Genomic DNA, 17,426 nt, shown 5'->3' on the forward strand with positions numbered 1-17,426 from the left:
TCTATTGAATTTTTATCTCCTAAATGAAGCGAAGGAAAAAAAGTTATTTTTTGAAACATGCAGTTATGATCAATATATATATCCTGTCTCTGTAGAGCAGAGATCTGTGTTAGAAACATCTGCAATCCAATATAATGATGGATGTTTTTATTTATTCTATTTTTTTAGTCACTTACTATCCTTGTCCTCATTTTTGAGGGACAGCAGGGAGGCAGGTACCATGGGTGGTCTACAATACTATGTTCATACTGTGTTCACTAGGTCACTTAGCTTGTTATACAGTTAATTACAGAAATTACTTAGAAGTCGCTAGCATAGCAAGCATTGGGTTAATTACAGAAATCACTTAATGCTAGTGCTGTGCAGGGGTACTGATAGTGGGAATACTGAGACACAGTCATGTTGAAGCATTTGTACCAACAGAAATCATATAAGATAGACTATCTCGGAAGTGTAAGAAGACATATGGAAAAAACAAAGCTAATCTTCCTACATTCACTTCACTCACCCATGTGACCCTCCTCCTGTGTCCTGTCTTCTCTTCCATTTCCTTTTGTTGTCAGTTTTTTCTTTTGAACTCATTCCTTCCCCATTTGTAAATGTGGAGCAGCTATTTACTGAACAGCATAAATTTTGGGCAACTGAGGACTGGAGTGAATGGATCTGTGATTTCTCTTTAAAACAAATAAGTAGGCGTGTGGACATCACCTGTTTTAAAGTCTTATTGAAGCCCTGGTATTTGAACTCAAAGTCTACAGTCAAGGGCTGGTGAGCCAACCTTCCTAAATACTTGAGAGGCAGGGTCTATATTTCACACTCTTTTGTGATTATTATTGCCAAACCATAGTCTGAACCTGATAGATGTGGATAACAGGTGGTCTGAACTCTCTTGAACTTATTGTTTCGTAGATTATTTGGATATGACCTACTACTCCTATGGGCATGTGTAACTTCTGAAAGGCACGTTGCAAATATACCTCAAGAGAACACAATGGCCTATTTAATGTTTTAACTGCTTGGTGCTAAGTTGTCAGCAGTATCATCAAATTAGTACCTGATATTATTATAATACCATCTAGAAATTCTGTGCCCCAAATAAACAGATACTTTTGAATACTTTCTTCGTGCCTCAGCTTTCTATTTCATTGCGGTGTTTTGATTATAAAGTTCATAAAATTTTTGAGTGATATAGCAAGATTTATGAAGAAATGAATAGTTCTAACTTCTGAGTTTTCAGGGCAGATGTGTGTAAGTAACTAACGCAGCACGAAGAGTGTACTTGGAATTCTAGGGGGAAAAAGGTATATGCTCATTAATTTAACATTACCTATCCTATGCACCACAGTGTGTACTTTCAAGAAATACATAATCACTGACTGTGTATCATGAATGAGAATATCAAATTAAAGTTGCATGGTTAATGCTCTGGGAATTAAATTCGAATTAATTGTATTAGCGTATTGCATTAATATTATTTTCTTCATAGGCAACTTTGTGTGTGTATAGTGAAATCTAAAAAGTGTATGTGCACAAACGTTTAGGAAAGAAGAGTCTGGGATTTTTGTTTGGGTTTTTTTGTTTGTTTGTTTGTGGTTTTTGTTTGGTTTTTTTGGTTTTTTTGTCGTGATTCGGATTGCACTCAGTGCTTTAGGTGGTGGGGAATTTGGAGCAGGAGGTTAGATTGTGCCTCCCCAGCACAGCCCCCGCGGGAGCGCACCCGCCCGAACTACATTTCCCAGGCGCCGCCGCGCCGCGGGGCGCTGCGATTGGCCGAACGCAGGCCCAATGAGCGCGGCGGCGGCGTCCGCGGTGCCGCAGGTGCGGCCGGCGGGGGCGGAACATGGCGCTGGGCGCGGGCACCGCAGCGGCCGCTCCTGCCGGCCGGGCTGCCTCCCCCCTCCTTCCTGTTTGCTGCTGCTGCTGCTCTGCGGACAGCTCGGGGAGGACAGAAAAGAAGGAGGTAGAGACGTTCGCTTCTTTCGCCATCGCGCCCGGCTGGATGTGCCCAGTTCGCGCTGCCTCCCGCTCGGAGTCCCCCTGTCCCCTCCCGTCCGGCGTCCCGCGCTCCGCCGCCCCGCCGGCCCCTCTCCCCCGGCAGCCCCGAGCGGGCGGCGGGCGGCCGGAATGTGCCGACCTGCCGTGCCGCGGGAGGGGATGGCCGGCGGCGGCTTCTCCAGGGCAGCGGGAGCCAGCGCCGCCCGCCGGATTGGGGCGCAGCGCCGGGACCGCCGTGCCCGCGCTCTGCCCCTGCCCAGCCGGTGCCTCGCGGAGTTGTCGTGGGCCGCCCTGGTTTCCGAAGCAGAGGGCGCGAGGGCCGCCGTCCCGGCCGCGGCTGCGCGCTGGGCTGCGCTGCGCTGGGCTGGGTGCCCGCCACCGTGGGCCCAGGGGGCCTGGGCTGAGAGCCGGGGCCAGGAGTTCAGGTCTGCGGCGAGCCTGGGGGACATCGAAGTTAAACCCCCTGTTTGTGGTGCCAACTGAAAGAAATGCCCAACGTTAATAAATAACATGGAGGCGATGGAATCAGGTGTGTGTGTGGAAGGTGTAGGTGCTGGTAATCCTTTGAAGGTGTTCTCTGGGAGAGGTGTGTAGGAAGAAGCGATTTTAATTCCGTTTCACAATCAACAGTGTTATTTCTAGAAGCTTTTGTATTTAAATAGGGAAATGTGTAAACTTGTAATATATATATTTGCCACTTTTAGGTTTCAGTGCTACTAGAGCTTGCTAGACTTCTCTTCTAGCTTGCTGTCTATTTCAGACCAGGTTTTCACATACCCAGTGCTAGGCCACCTGGTAGAGTCTCTTTGTAGTTTCAGTGTAATTTAATTTTTGGGAGGAGATAACTTTTAACCAAACTGTGGAGTTTTATAATTTTTGATTTTTTTTAATTTTTTGAACCGGTGGTTAGTGTTGTAGGAGGGCTTGGGCTTTGTGGTGGTAGAGGAGAGGGAAAGAAAAATTTTTATAGCTGATGCTTTCTTTGAACTAGTGTCTCAGACAAAGAGAAGGATGGTCAACATTTCTGTTTTTCTTTAAAGAACCGTGTAGGTTATTAAGGCTTATGGGCCAAACAAATGAAACAAGGGTGAGCAAAGAGGGAAAGGCCAATGTCTTCCTGCTGATGTCCAGTAACAGAAGTGGAAGGAATGACTTAAATCTGTCTCAGGGGAAGTTCAGATTTGATATTAGAAAATGGTTCTTAATGAGGGGCTGGTTGGGCACTGGAACAAGGTACCCAGGGAAGTGGTCATTGCCCCAAGCCTATTGGTGTTCAAGAAGCATTTGGACAACATTCTTGGGTATATGGTTTAACTTTTATGTTGCCCTGTGTGGAGCTGGGAGTTGAACTCAGTGTCCCTTCCCATGATATTCTACAATTCTAAAAGGCCAAACTTACTGTAAGATTCTTAATAAGAATCTTAGATAATTAGAATTATCTAATAATTTAGATACTATTAAGTATCTAAATAGTGGACTGACTGTCATATTACCAAGTTAAGTAATAATCTGATCATGAAAATAAATCCCTTGGGTGTCATTGTAAAAAAATTAATACCTTCACTCAAGGCGTTGTCTTTTCCCCTCTTTCTGGAAAGAGTAAGCAGTAAATGTGTTACCCTTCTGCTGCTATAATTAACTTCTTTTCAAAACTTTAACTTATTAGGTTTTCTTAATAAAATGTGTTTAATGTTTGATGCTCTTGATTCTCTCTTGCTGTGATGTGCTGGCATTGCAACTTTTGTTGACACTTTCATGTGGAGTGCCAGCTGTGCTACCAAGATAGCTGAAATAATCTTTCTTTTTTAAATGGAATCCTTTTCTAACAAGTAAATAATGGTAAATTAAAATGGACATCTACAATTACTTTATAGAAAGTTTCCCAATGCTATGGCAGAGGTGGTACATAAAGGGATGGAAATGTTTGGGATTTTTTTTTTCAGCTATTTGGTCTTACAGTTCAAGCTGATATTTCTCGTCTGTAAAGCTTGTTGTTCAGTTTTCCTTTTTAGCTAATTTAAACTAATACATCCCAGTTTTCTGCATATTTTTATTGCCATTTTTCATTCCTGTTTAATACTTTTATTTAATGCAAGGGACAGCTCATACAGACAAACTGCTGGCTTTATGTAGACATAGTATGCTGTGGCTGCATCTTTAGAGGAACTAGTGCAACACTGTGCTTCCTCACTTTACATGCAAGCTTAAAGTGTAACTTAGTGTTTTTCAGGGTTTTATACATTGTATGTATAATATGAATTTTGCTTTGTGTGTGTCTGTGTTGTATATGGAAGACCTAAAGTCTGACTCCTTTTCTTGCCCTGCTAACCTCATGTTAAAAGCTGTAGTAGTTTGCCCAATATATATGGTGGGAAAAAGATCTGTATGTGAAAAATGAAACTTGAACTTTCTTACAGTGAGTAGTTTGGAAATAACATTTTACAATTGTTCTGAGAAAAATTTTGTGAATTGAAAGAGCACATGATCTTGTGCTCCGGGAGGTTCCTGTTCACATTACTGTCTGGAAGCACAGTGGTAAAAGGTAAAGGTGATTGAGGTTAGATACGTAAAGTGAGGCTTAGGTTTTATACAAAGACTGGTAAGATTGCTGTAGTTTTTATTGGAAGTTGGAAAAGTGTTTGAACCCAGTGAATGGTTTCAGAGTGAACGCTGCAAGAGGTCAGTTAATGTAGTGTGGTTACAATGTTGTATCCCGTGAGAGAAAACCAAACTACATGTCAGTTTCCTCTTTCCTATGGGCTTTGTTGTATCTTTGTTGACTTATTGCTAGCAGAGAAAGATGAATGGGGAAACTGAAAAACATTGGTAAAACTTTGTGTTGATTGTGAAATACTATGTTATAGCTGTACTAGAAAATATGCAAGTTCTTAAATTACTAAAATACATTGTCTTATACAGTAAAATATTCTTAATATAACTAAAGAAACTTTCTTCTCAGGCAAATTACTGAAACGTACTAAGGTTGGTCTTAAATTTGATTAAATCTGCAAGAATTTATAGAACTACTTGAAAAATAGATTTGAATTAGTAAACAGTCATGTGGTTTAATGGAAACCGTTTTTAGAATGACTGCACAAATATGTAAACACACAAACATTCCTATTGCTTTGCTTTAATCCTGCTCTATCCTTTTCTGTATTGTGGACACTCATGACATCCTTCACAACTAAGGAGAAAAATAGAAAACATTAGACTTCTGATTTGGAAATTAGTTTCTCCCATGGTTCACTAGATTTGAAAAGCCTGCTTTATTTAAAGAAAAGTAAAAAAAGTTCCTGATTATGAAGTAGCAACAAGAAACTGAAGAAGGACTTTTCTCTTGGAAACTATATGCATAATGGGACAAAATAAAAATTGACTGTTTCCACAGCATTTGAGATAATATATTTGTATTGACGTAGATGCATTTTCTGTAAGACATATTCTAAATCCTTTTGATACTTTTTATATATCTTATACAAATTTGAAGTAGATTAAACTATTAAAAAAATGAAAGGAATTGGAATAATTCACTTTGAAATATACTGGTTGGCTTTTTATTATACAATTTTTGTGACTGAAACATGGAGAACATTGGGTTTGAATGTTGAAATATTTCTCATAGAGGGTAATGTTTATTTTTGAGCTTTCAGGTGGATGATTCAGAAGCTTAGTTAAACTACTGATATGCAATGGGAATAACTATTTTTCTTTTGGTAAGTTGTGATGTTTTGGTTTACCCTGAGTATTTTTAAAGGACGTCAAGACTCATGTATCTGTAATGGTTCTTTTCCTTTTTCTCCCTCTCTTATTTCCTTGGAAGGGCAATCTAATTGATAGTTCATCCCAAAGCTCAGCCATGCTTTTATTATTCCTGAAAAATGTGTATCTGATGTGCCCTTAGGAGCCTTTAGGGTAGCTCCTGGCTTTCCTACCCCCTCCCTCACCCAAAGATCTAGTCTAAATCTATGAGTGTTCAATACCCACATCTATGAGACTGTATTTCTTGTCCTTATCATGACCATAAAGAACAGATTATTCTTTGATGCAGAGTCTTCTCAACTTGGAGAATGATTAAAGGTAGCATTTGACAGTTTTTCCTGGTTTTTTTTTCTTACTAATAGAAGCAACTGTGTATTTTTTTAAGGCTTAAAGTATTAAATGTGATAATTTTTCTGAGAAAATGTTCAGTCCTGAACATAGTTTTCTGTTTTCTTTGAAATTCACTGGGATAGATTGGCAATATCCTCTTGTTTCTGCACCATGTGTTCTCATTTTCATTTGGGTTTTCATATTGAGCCAATCTTGTTTATTAAAGGTTATTGATGATTATTACCATGTTCCTTACATTGCAGCCAGAATGGTATCTTCCACTTTAAAATGCCTTTCCCGTCTAATTTGTGGTCATCGTTCACCATAAAGGTAGCAATTCTCACCCATTCGGAACTGGGCCTGCAAAACGTGCAGCAAAAGCTGCTGTCCTTGGTCTTTATCGCTTTAAAACTGAAAGAGTACTACTTAGTTTCTTACGCTATCTCCTGATGCTGTTTTTGATGATCTGTAACATTCTTTCCTTCTGATGAATGTTCTGCCTGCGTATTTTATTGAAAGAAAGAAATGTTTGGAAATGTGGTAGAGCAAGTGGAGAAAAAGACGAGGAAAAAAAGATGTGTGATGAATGAGGAGTCTTCAGTATATATTCAATTGCACATGTAGTTTAAGAGTTAAATTCTTCATTTCTCAGGATCTCTGATACTATTTAAAAAACATAGTGATAATTAAAACTTAAGTTTCTTCTCTTGGTCTACTGAAATTCTGTTTAACATTAAACTTGAATATAAGGCCCTCTTGGTCTTCTAGTAATGAAAATTTTGGTTTTGATCTCCAGACTGTGGAGCACTGCATGTTTTTGCTTTTGAGACAGCATGCAGAAAGTGTTTGGCAGTTATACCAAATATAGACTTCTCTTTAAAAACTTTATTAATAATTCAGATATGGCAAAGATTGAATCTGTGAAGGGAAACTCAGGCCTGAGTGTAGATTTGGCTTCAAGCCATTTTTGGGATATATTTTAAGTAGAGGTTTTATATCCGTTTGTGTAATTTGACATTTTAGCTATTATTGCTGTAGAGAGAGGTTTTTTCAAACAGTACTTTAAAATAACTGTTTCAAGTGAAATAAGTGTTAAGTCATGCCTGAAAATGTAAAATTCCTTAAATGCAATTCTAAATGTTTTTCTCTACTCTGTCCTAAAAAGAATGGGGACAGAGTAGAGAAAAAAAATGCAGTAGCAAGAAGTCTTTATTTTCTACTGGTTTTTACAGCAACAAAACCCATCTATATCCCTTTCTTTTCTATTTCGAATTAACTAAAGTTTTGAAGAAACTTGACAAAATTAACTAGCAGTTCTTATTTTAACAAATCTGCATGGAAAACCTTGATGTCTTCCATGGTTGCATACAATAAGTGAAATAAAGGACATTTACAGCAGTCTGATAGCATTTTGTGATTGGATTACTGGAAGTTTTCTGTCCCAGATGTCTCCATTTGGCATCCTTGCTGTCATAAGGCAGATCAGTGGCATAATTGATCTTTTCCCCTGTTCTGTTCTATAACCATTTATACAGCACATCCTGTGCAACCACATGGAAAATACAGATTGTATCTGCTTGAGTTCTAAGTGCTCTGGAAAAATCAGTCAGTACAATTAGAGTGGGAAAGCACTGGGTTCTTTGAATATGGGTTTGGGTCTTCAGATTTATTCTCTTCATTTTTAAAAGTGTGTTGAAGGTCACCTTTTATTGGATAAGATAATCAGAACTCAAAAAGGAACTTCGTATTTGGTTTAGGCCTCCTTCTCTTGCTGTAATAAATCTGAAAGCAGGTATAATTAAAAAAAATTATCTTTTCATCTAATGCTGTGAGATATAAAAATATAATACCTGCTTTATTGTCGTTTGTGTATATCAAATGTTATAAGTATTTTTTGTTACAACTTTCCATCATGACGGATTGCCATGAAACAAATGGGAAGATATTTTACAGTGAAGCTGAAAGATGCATTTCAGATAGAGAAACTCATATTTTTATATGCAATCATCACAAGTCCTTCATATTCTGGGAGATAAATTGATGTATGCATTGAATGGATTGCTTCTGACAGAATTACAAAAAAAACCCAACCTGGCAATAGTTTGATTTTAGACAATAGTCCCAGAAGTTTTACATAGAAGGGATTTGTATTCTTGCCATTGCAGGCTTCTTCATGAAAACACTCTTCTTCATAACTGTTAAAGTGGTGGCAGAACTTGTAGCGTTTCTCTGAGGAGACTGTTCTCTCACCTAATAGGATTTACTATTAGGATTTTACTTTCTTCTGATGGTTGTATCTGATAATACCATTCTGGAATACCCCAAGTTTATAATCTCTTTTTGAGCGGTTGCAGTCCTTAGCTGAATTGTGCCATTCCATTAATTTTTCTTGCTCGTTTCTGATTAATCTAAAGCAACTAATTTTTGAATTTCAGATGTACTGGTCATTAAGCTTAGCAGAGTTTGGCTGTGTTACATGGAACATTTTGTATATCAAGTCCATAACAGAAGTGGTAATTACAGTTATGCAGTCCCTTTGTGGAATGACATTTTGAGCTCACAGAGTTGCTCAAGGTTATTGGCTGTAGCATCTGCTGCTCGAATGATAGAAACCATTTTCTTCTCTGCATTTAGTTTGACTTTTTAATAATTCCATATCACTATTGCTTTCTGCTCTACTATTACATGTTCATTTGCTTTCCTTATCTAGTTGCCTTACAAATTGCCAACTATGACAGAGTCTAGTCCTGAATCTTGCACATTGACATTTCTGTTTAGCTTTTGTAGATTTTGATGTGTGTGTGTTCATGTCTGAGCCACGTAAATGTCTCTTCGATGGAGATTTTTGAGCTTGTAGAGCAAAAGTGCAGGTAGCATAGCAAAAAAATCCTACTTAAAGTATAAGTTAATTTCTGAGTTTTATTTTATAATTTCTACCAAGCATTTTTGTTAACTTGATTGTTTTATGAAGTCCTTTGACACTTAACCTGTTTTTCATAACTCATGAAAATAATTGACAGTTGTTCAGCTAATTAATCAGCTAATTCACTTTAAACTGCATATTTTCAGGTCATGCTGACTACATATTCAGGCTTTTTCACATATTTTGTGTCTTGGATCTTGTCAGTGGCAGAGGTGCATTCCGAATCTAAAGTTAGGCCTTTAACTCAAAACTTTGCTGTCCTGCAAGAGTCTGTTTGTTTAGAATAATAAATTGTTATATTTATATTGTAGTATTTTTTCTGCACTATACTGAGGAATATGGTTATTTTAACAATAAAATATGAGAGTTATTTTTGATTCGTACTGCTTAAACTTTCGTTGGTTATTGTAGCTGCCTTGTCTTTGTTTACTTAAGTGGTTCAAATTATTACTTAAAACATTTTGTTCTTTTTACTTCTCTTAGCTATCAAGTCCATATAACCCTCTTCTGATTTTGGTAGTAAACTAGAATGAAATATAAATTGCATTTAATCCATAATTAAATTCACTGGGGTACTGATATACTAAAAATGTGATACTGAAAATTATTTTTAATCCTATTAAAGTATTTTAGTGTGAATCTTTGTCTTTCTATAAAAGACATAACTAGAGACTCAGATTCTGCAAGAGAGATTAATGTAAGGGGTGATAAAGCTGAACAGACAGAATGTTTTGAAATATAGTTCCTTTCTCTACTCTGTTTTTTCAAGGTTATCTAACAGTACAGAGAAGGTGTTTGAATACGGGTAGAAATCTCTTTTGACTGACAGAAGTAATGCTCTTCTAGATACCCTAGAAGTTGCAGGGCTATATAGGGCTACATACAGTGAAGGAATAAATTAGCTATATCCACATATGTTTAGGTGTCTGTCCAAAAAGAGGAATTCAAGCTACAGTTAGGCGAGGGAATTGTAGAGCAATTTAGTTAACAGGAGTAGGACACCTCATCATAAGTCACAGAAACTGATACAGTGGGAATAGTTGATATTAATTTGATTTCTGGGAAATTATATTCTACTTCACATAAAATACCCTAAACACTGGTCTGTCTGCCCCTCTGGGTGCTTGGGTCCTTTTAAAGTGATCTGTACTATTTTTTTTTAATTCAAAAAGCGGGCTTTAATTAAAAAAGCTCCTACTCTGAAATATATCAGTTGTTTTCCCTCTCCAGTACATTGTTTACACTCTCAAATGATCTCAGAGTATGTGAACTGGATTCTACTGTCCTTTTGCACAGACAGAGAGCTTCAGAGAAAGTTGCAGGATTCTCTGGGCCACAGAGGAGTGACAAGAGGAAAGATAATTTTCTATCTGAGTGATGATAATTTGAAAGAGGAAAGTCCTGGTTTCCCACAGCTATTTATACATTTAATCCAATAACTGCTCAGTATAAAGCATTGTAATACAATCTGTTGAAGTAGGTTTACTTGTCCACCATCTGGACGTGAGTGCTGCCTGCCAAACCCTTTAAGTTGGGAGGGCAGTGAAAAAAAATCAAGGTTACTTTAAAGTAGTGAGGGCTTTTCAGGATAATCTGTGTACACTTGCTTTCTCTGTCACCTCACTTGTGGCTGAAGGAAGTAAGTGTAGAGCGCACTATGCCCAGTGCTCAGAGAGCCAGCCCTGAAATTTTTAAAAGTAACGGAGGCCTTGGTGGGAACATAAAGGTGCTCAAATCCACATTTTTCTTTTGGTGTTCCAGGTTGTTTGTATATTACAAGAATGTAGAGCAGGGGGGAATTACACAAAATCTGTGTTGTAAGTACCTGGTGGAAGGAAGGAGAAGCTTGTTCAACTTTGGAATTGCCCGCTCTGATCTCAGTTTCTGTTAGCTGTAGGTCCAAATTCCTCAGTTAACAGCATAGAGTGGCTTACTTAATCGAAGTACCTTGTTGCTTCTACAGATACCAAGCAAAAGAGAATATAGCACAAGATTATAGGGATGTTTGATTTAGTCTATAGGTGGTCATATATTGCCTTATTTGACTTGGCTTTAATAGAATGCCAAATGGGGGGAGAGGCACTAAAGCTGATAATTTATTGTAGTGCAAAATATTTTGTACTGTAGAAAACATATTAGTAACTTGGCTGCACCAGAAAGCAATGAGACCTGAAGTCACTCCACTCTAGAATTCTGGTTGTGATGTTAGTATTGGAGCTTTAGCAACCTGTAGTGCCATCAGTAGCAGTACTGAACCAGTGTAAGAACTGAATGATATTTCCTTCCTTCATAAACTTAGGAGAGATGTGCTGACGCCTTAGGTGTGTTCATTTTACAAGAGCCTCAAGTGAGTAATGTTGGGCAGATTGTAAGTTCAAGTATATTTCACACATTCAGATGACATGTAGAATCACAGAAAGCAGAAATTTTATCTTTAATAGCATTTTTCATGTCCCACCATATTAAAATGTTGTAATTATAGCTGTGTTACTGTATTAGACTATTGGCATATATCTTAAGTGATTCAAAAACCTAACTGAAGCTGTTCAGTTATAGTAACATTGTTTTTTTGAGCAATGAATGCACTGTGCTCTCATGCAGAACTCATGCTTGCTTGGCTGTGAGGGAGAAAATTATGAGTTCATTAGCTGATACAGCAGCTTTGTTTTCTAAAGTAATTTGTTGTCTGTACTTCTCCCAAGAAGTGAAAATGGAACTTTTCTTGAGTTTAATGAACTGTTTTGATAGCAAAAATGTTCTGAAGAGTTATAGTGAATCTTTCATCTTCAAAGAGTTAAGAGACATTTTTAGCTGGTTTTCATCATTAGATCTATAGTTGCTTTTTCTAAGAATGAAAAATGCATAGACTTTTAGAAATTTGATTTCAAGTAATTTTGAAAGTTAATTTCAGAAGGTAAAAATTTGGACTGTGATATGACAGTGTTTTTCTGAGAATGCAATGTCATTTTGATAAACACTCACTTCATATTTTTATTTTTCTAATGTAGACATTAATTCCACTTCCAGTTTCCTCAGTGTGAGTTATTGAGTTATTCTCTATAAGGTACTACATTTTTAATATTCAACACAGAAATTAATGCTGAGTATTAGTGTCTAAACAGCAGTTTCTCAACATATTTAAACCATTAGGTTTTGCATTAAAGCTTTGTGACTGCTTGTACCGTCATGATTGAACATTCAACAAAAAACTTATGCTTTAGTCCTATCACAATTTTTATTTTTAATTAGATAAAAATTATCTGTTGGTGTCTATGAATATTTTTCCTAAACTACACAGAAATAAATCTAAAAGTGCCAAGTAATTATTTTATGTTAAAAGGATTAAGTGCTTTATTTGTCACTAGGGATTGTCTACCTCCTGTTGAACCACAGAATCTATTCATTAACTTAGCACCATGCTATGTCCTTTGTCCTCTGTTGAATGACTTACCAGGGAAGGTAGTATTCTGGAGAAAGGAACTTTTCCTCAAGGAACTGCGTAATACTTCTGTTTCTTAAGGTATGGGTAATGAAAGAATGCCAGAACTTCATGTGGATGGCTGAGAGAGGTAAAAGATTTTGTTGTTTGAAAACACTGAGGCACTAGTCACAGGGAAGAATGCTACATTTAGTGGTTCTATCATATTTCTATGTATGTTTTTGCCTGCTGAGAAAAAGAATTTGCTAGGACACTCTGACAATAACATGACCAATAAAAGGATGGCACAACAAAGTAAAACTATGGAGAATAGATATCAGAGACAGCAGAGAATGTGTGAATAATCATTAGTAATCAAATGACAGTGAAATAATGTAAGTGAGGATAGATGAAGATTTTTCTCACAGTGAAGAACATGAGTCATGATCAAAAGTACAAAAGAAGTATTAGGAGACATACTACTCTGAAACCTGCATTAACATAGAGGTAATGGCTACAATGTACAGGAGAGAAGGAAAAATCAGTAGTCTGAACTTGTATCCAAACTTCTGTAATTAAGTGGTTGTGTCATCTGACGCCTTCTGTGTTACGATTTTTCATTTCTAAAAAAGAAATAAAAACATGAATTTTCCTTCATGTGAAGTAAGATTTATATTAATTTGGATGCTCTGCTTTAGATCCTTCACTTTCTAGTCTTATAGTAGGTTGTCCTTTAAATTGACTGGATCATGTTGCTATTGTTAATCATGGAAAGTGCTGTAGATATTTTTGTTTGTCTTTGATAAGTACTGTTAATGCCCTTAAAATATACCTCTGTTCAGAGAGGCAGATTGACTGATATTTGGAGAAAAAAAAATCTCTAATTTCTTCACTCTGGAAGAATTGACCTTAAAACTGAAGTGACCTTTCACTAATTTCTTCTGAAGTAATGAAACAAGGTATTACTTTCTAAAATCTTTGTAGAAAAGAAATTTGCTATCTTACCTTCTCAGCTTGAGAGTCACTGATAAGACTGTCCCTGATGTTAAAGTCATCTGGAGACTTCAGGTATTTGAATTCAGTTATTAGATGTGTAACTGGCTTCCTCTGTAACTCTGCCCAGTCTTCTTTGGTTGCTTGTCCATTTTATACATTGGAAAAATTGGTTCTTCCCTTTTTTCCTGCTTTTTCCATCTCATAGCCAAGAAAAGGGTGTGCTCCAATTTTATTTTTTTTTTTGATGTTGAGGTGTGGCAAGACAAATTACTTTTAATTCTTTTTGGAAAAAGTAGCAGTCTTTTTTTGGTACGTGCTCTGTGCTGTGTAATCCTTTTGTAAATCCAGGAATTTTATAAGCCTTCGGTTTAAAGGAAAAAAAAAAAAAGGAGGAAAAAAACCTACTTGAAAAGCCCACATTTTCAGCCAGTTCAGCTCTCTAATGTTAATGGTTTTGATATTTTAATGCCTTTCTGAGTAGCATATAATATGTCAAATCTAGTAAATTTAATTTTGAAAAAAGTACTGTAAGTGCTCCTGGTAGGTTTTGTTGATCTGCAAAAGCACTGTTAGACCTAAAATCAAAAGAATTTATGAAATTTGATTCTGTATGTTATGAAATTTCATCAAAGCAGAGGAAATTGAATGTACAATATAAGTCCATCAAATATTTGTGGTTACACATGGTCAAAAACCCCCAGCTTCCCTGGTCTTTTGAAACTTTGACAATACCAGGATAATTCAAATAGTCTTGAAAAATTATTGATGCAAGGATGCTCATTTTTCTAGTTTTACTCAAATCTAGTCATAGTGCTCATGAAGAAAAAGTGTAATAGGAGATCAGTCTCATAATCTCATATTCTTACTCTGGTGGGGATTCTGCGGATTTTTTACATTTCTAGAAATAACTTCCAGCTCTTCTAGTACAGTTTTCCAGTGCCTTTTCCACCTGTTTTTTATTTTGTTTTTCGAGGTATAACTTGTCTTCCAAACCATCTGAGTTTTTATAAAATGCAGATTCACCAGCTGCAGTTTCAAGTTGCTACAGAAAAAGGTACTTTTTTGTTCCTGAGACTACATTCATATTCCTTTTAACCTAAAAGTCTCCTTATTCCCTTCCTATATCCCAGCTGGTGCTTTTTTTAATGAGTGTACAGATTGATTCTGAACATTTAGTTCCCCTTTTGTTTAGTTTTTGTTATCTTTTTGTTTCTTTGTTTTGTTTTGTTGTTTGTTTTTGTTTGTTTTTGTTTTTCCTAGAAGTAAGATATTCTCGTATTTTGATGAAATCTTTATGCAGGCTCAACTCAGAGAGCAGACTCCATCCTGGAACATTTGTGGCTGCCCTCAGGCAAGTTATGCATTTATTTTCTGCCAAAAAAATGGTTCTTGAGGTGTGTTCAAAGCCAGCTTTCAGACTGCCTCCTTTCACTTCCTGTATTAGGTTGTATTTCTCTTCCCTTTAGTATTGAGGTGCATTATTTTTCTTTCTTCTGTTTATTCATGTTGTAACTCCCACTGGTTCTACTTTTTCTTCATATGATGGTTTTCCTTCGTATGTTTTTTTGTCATGATGCTTCTATGGTGATTAGATATTTTTCCTTATAACCTTTGGTTTCATCTTTCCCATGTTTTTCTGGAATATTTTCAACATTTTTCTCAAGAATTTTGATATTTTTCAATTCTTCCTCTTCTTTGTTGTGATATTCTACTCTTCTTGGTATGTACAGATAGATTTTAAAAGTCATTCCCATGATCTGTTTTGTATCTCTTGTTCTAAGATTGTCACATTTTGCTCTTTAAGGAGAAAGAATAGTGAAATACATCAAAATTTGACTCATACTACTTCTGTATCTGAAGAGATCTGTGTTTGGAATTTTTTCTTTTGTTCTCAGTATCTTCCCTCTGGATTTGCTTGTGGTGGGGGAGGAGGGCACACTTGTAATCGTTATGGTCTCTGAAGACAAATGTGGAAAGGAATCAAGGGTTTGATTTCATTATTTGGTACTCATCTTTTCTCTTACCCTCTGATTTGTATGATCTATTCTAAAATCAGAGACCATGTGCACAATAGTTCTGGTATTTATGCAAATACAGCCTGTCAGGACCAAATGAGCTCAGTTTGCAGCATTCAAGAAAGACTAGATCATATTATTTTCTTCATCCTCCTAGTTGCCATCACCATATTTGAACCATTATTTGAGTTCCTCCCCATTGCTGAGTTGACACTGAATGCTGTATTGGTTTCTAATTCAGTTATTTGTTTCTGCCACACATCAGTTTTCCTTCAAGTCTGTACCCCTTGCAAGAAAAGACAGAAATTTAAGAATTCTGTTTTCATTAATTCTGGGCTTTTAAGGAGTCAACTGTCGCTCGGATCAGTCATTCATTTGTTTCCAGGTTGATAAGCCATTGTTTCAGAAAGCTAGCTTACAGCTTACACTGCGGAAAGAAATATTAAGTTCCTGTTTTATGTGATTCAGGTTTTCTTTGTTAAAATTCATGCTAATAGTGTTTTAGTTGTTAGCATACGCTTGTGTCATGCTCTCCTGCTGTTTGCAAACACTGCAAAGTAAGAACAAGGATAAATCCTTCAAATACCACTGTTACTATTTCTAACTGTAAGATACTAAAGGACATTCAGTTTTACAGATACTCAATACAGATTATTATTGTAGGATGTGTGACTTTTCTAATCATGGCATTAAGTGCAGAAGTTGAGAGACTCAGCATAATTTACCTTCTCTGTGACCTCCTTTTGTCTTTGAGATTTATTAGGTTCCTTGCTTTGGCTTGAAGGTCTTCATTGTGACTCATAGCTTTTGAATTTGTTTTTCTTCCCTGAAAATTCAGACTAGGCTGCATAAATTAGCCCTATAAACTCTACTTTACCACTTGGAGAAGAAAAATGGGATGATGTGGTGTGAAATGCTATCAAAACAAACATGATCACTTTTAGATGCTTTTATTTTTCCCTCTTCAGTCCCTACTGCAATTCCCTGAAATACAGAAGGCTAGTAATGGATTCTGATCTCATCATGATCACTCTCTGCACTAATCTATAAAAGGGATAATTCTTATTCATTAAGCTCTAATCGTTGCCTCTCTTGTTATCCGTCTATTGACAGGAGACCTCATGGAAGTGATTTTTGTCCTGTTGCTGTGTTCTGTTGAGTGAAAATGGTTCAGATGATATTTCTTCCTAGAATAGGAAACCATATGCCATATTGTGATTACCAGAAGAAATCTTTTTTTGTTTGATTCCTTTATGAGTAGTGGTGTAAAACTACTTTGTGCTTTAAATATTTTATAACAACAAATCACCTAGGGTTTCAATATAAGATGGGTAAGAATGGCTTAACTCATTTAGGCTGAGTTCACCTATTCCTGGTATTTTTTTCTGTAACAGCATCTGCAAATGGACACCTAGGTAGGGGAAGTGTTACTCCTTCACCAACCCATAATCTTCCGCCTTTCAGCTGTTTTCAGCTCTGGTTTTCATGAGTCTAATGTTTTCCATTAATGGATCTCTCTGTGAGGAATGCTCAGTCATGATTAATTCAGCAATCCTAGGTCTTGCACCTCTCTTTCCATACTTTACAGAATGAGGCTGTTAGGGAATCTACATCTGTAGTTACAGGTGTATCTGGAGAGGATTGACTTGGCCCCAAACTGAGAGTGTTTTATCAGATGTAAATTCTGCTGTTGTGTGCCTTCTGTTGCAGGAACATGTTGTTCTTAATCCAGAGATTGGTAAAAGCGTGCATGAAATATTTTGTTTAGTTTTTGCATGCTCTCAGATGCAAACACAAAGAAACTGAATTTCAAATCTTGCAAGTTTGGCTGCATAGCGCAGACAACTCTTATGGCTCATGCCTTACTGTTTTAGTAGTCTTTGTCTTTGCCAAGTTTTTGGTGTCAAAGAAGGTGAGTGCTTTTCATCTCTCCTGCTATCTAGGGGAAGATTGTCCATTTGACATACTGCTGAACTTACTGAACAGA

The 17,426-nt window shown here is 36.8% G+C and overlaps 1 protein-coding gene across 2 annotated transcripts in view; it reads left to right on the forward strand.

Annotated features, from left to right (window-relative positions):
- Positions 1-2,454: 2,454 nt before the first annotated feature.
- Positions 2,455-17,426, forward strand: part of TUSC3 (tumor suppressor candidate 3) — a 104,134-nt gene continuing 89,162 nt past the window's right edge. The window contains exon 1 of one of the 2 annotated variants that reach the window (XM_018069670.1): positions 2,455-2,524. Coding sequence is in view for 1 of the 2 variants with exons in the window: in XM_018069661.1 (XP_017925150.1) it covers positions 5,688-5,711 (24 nt within the window). In the remaining variant the exon portion in view is untranslated. Of the gene's footprint in view, positions 2,525-5,658; positions 5,712-17,426 lie in introns of those variants that run through there. The other variant, XM_018069661.1, reaches the window with a different exon arrangement.

The sequence above is a fragment of the Manacus vitellinus genome, unplaced genomic scaffold (genome assembly GCF_001715985.3).
Source record: "Manacus vitellinus isolate BGI_N305 unplaced genomic scaffold, ASM171598v3 scaffold_0_pilon, whole genome shotgun sequence".
Lineage (NCBI taxonomy): Eukaryota > Metazoa > Chordata > Aves > Passeriformes > Pipridae > Manacus > Manacus vitellinus.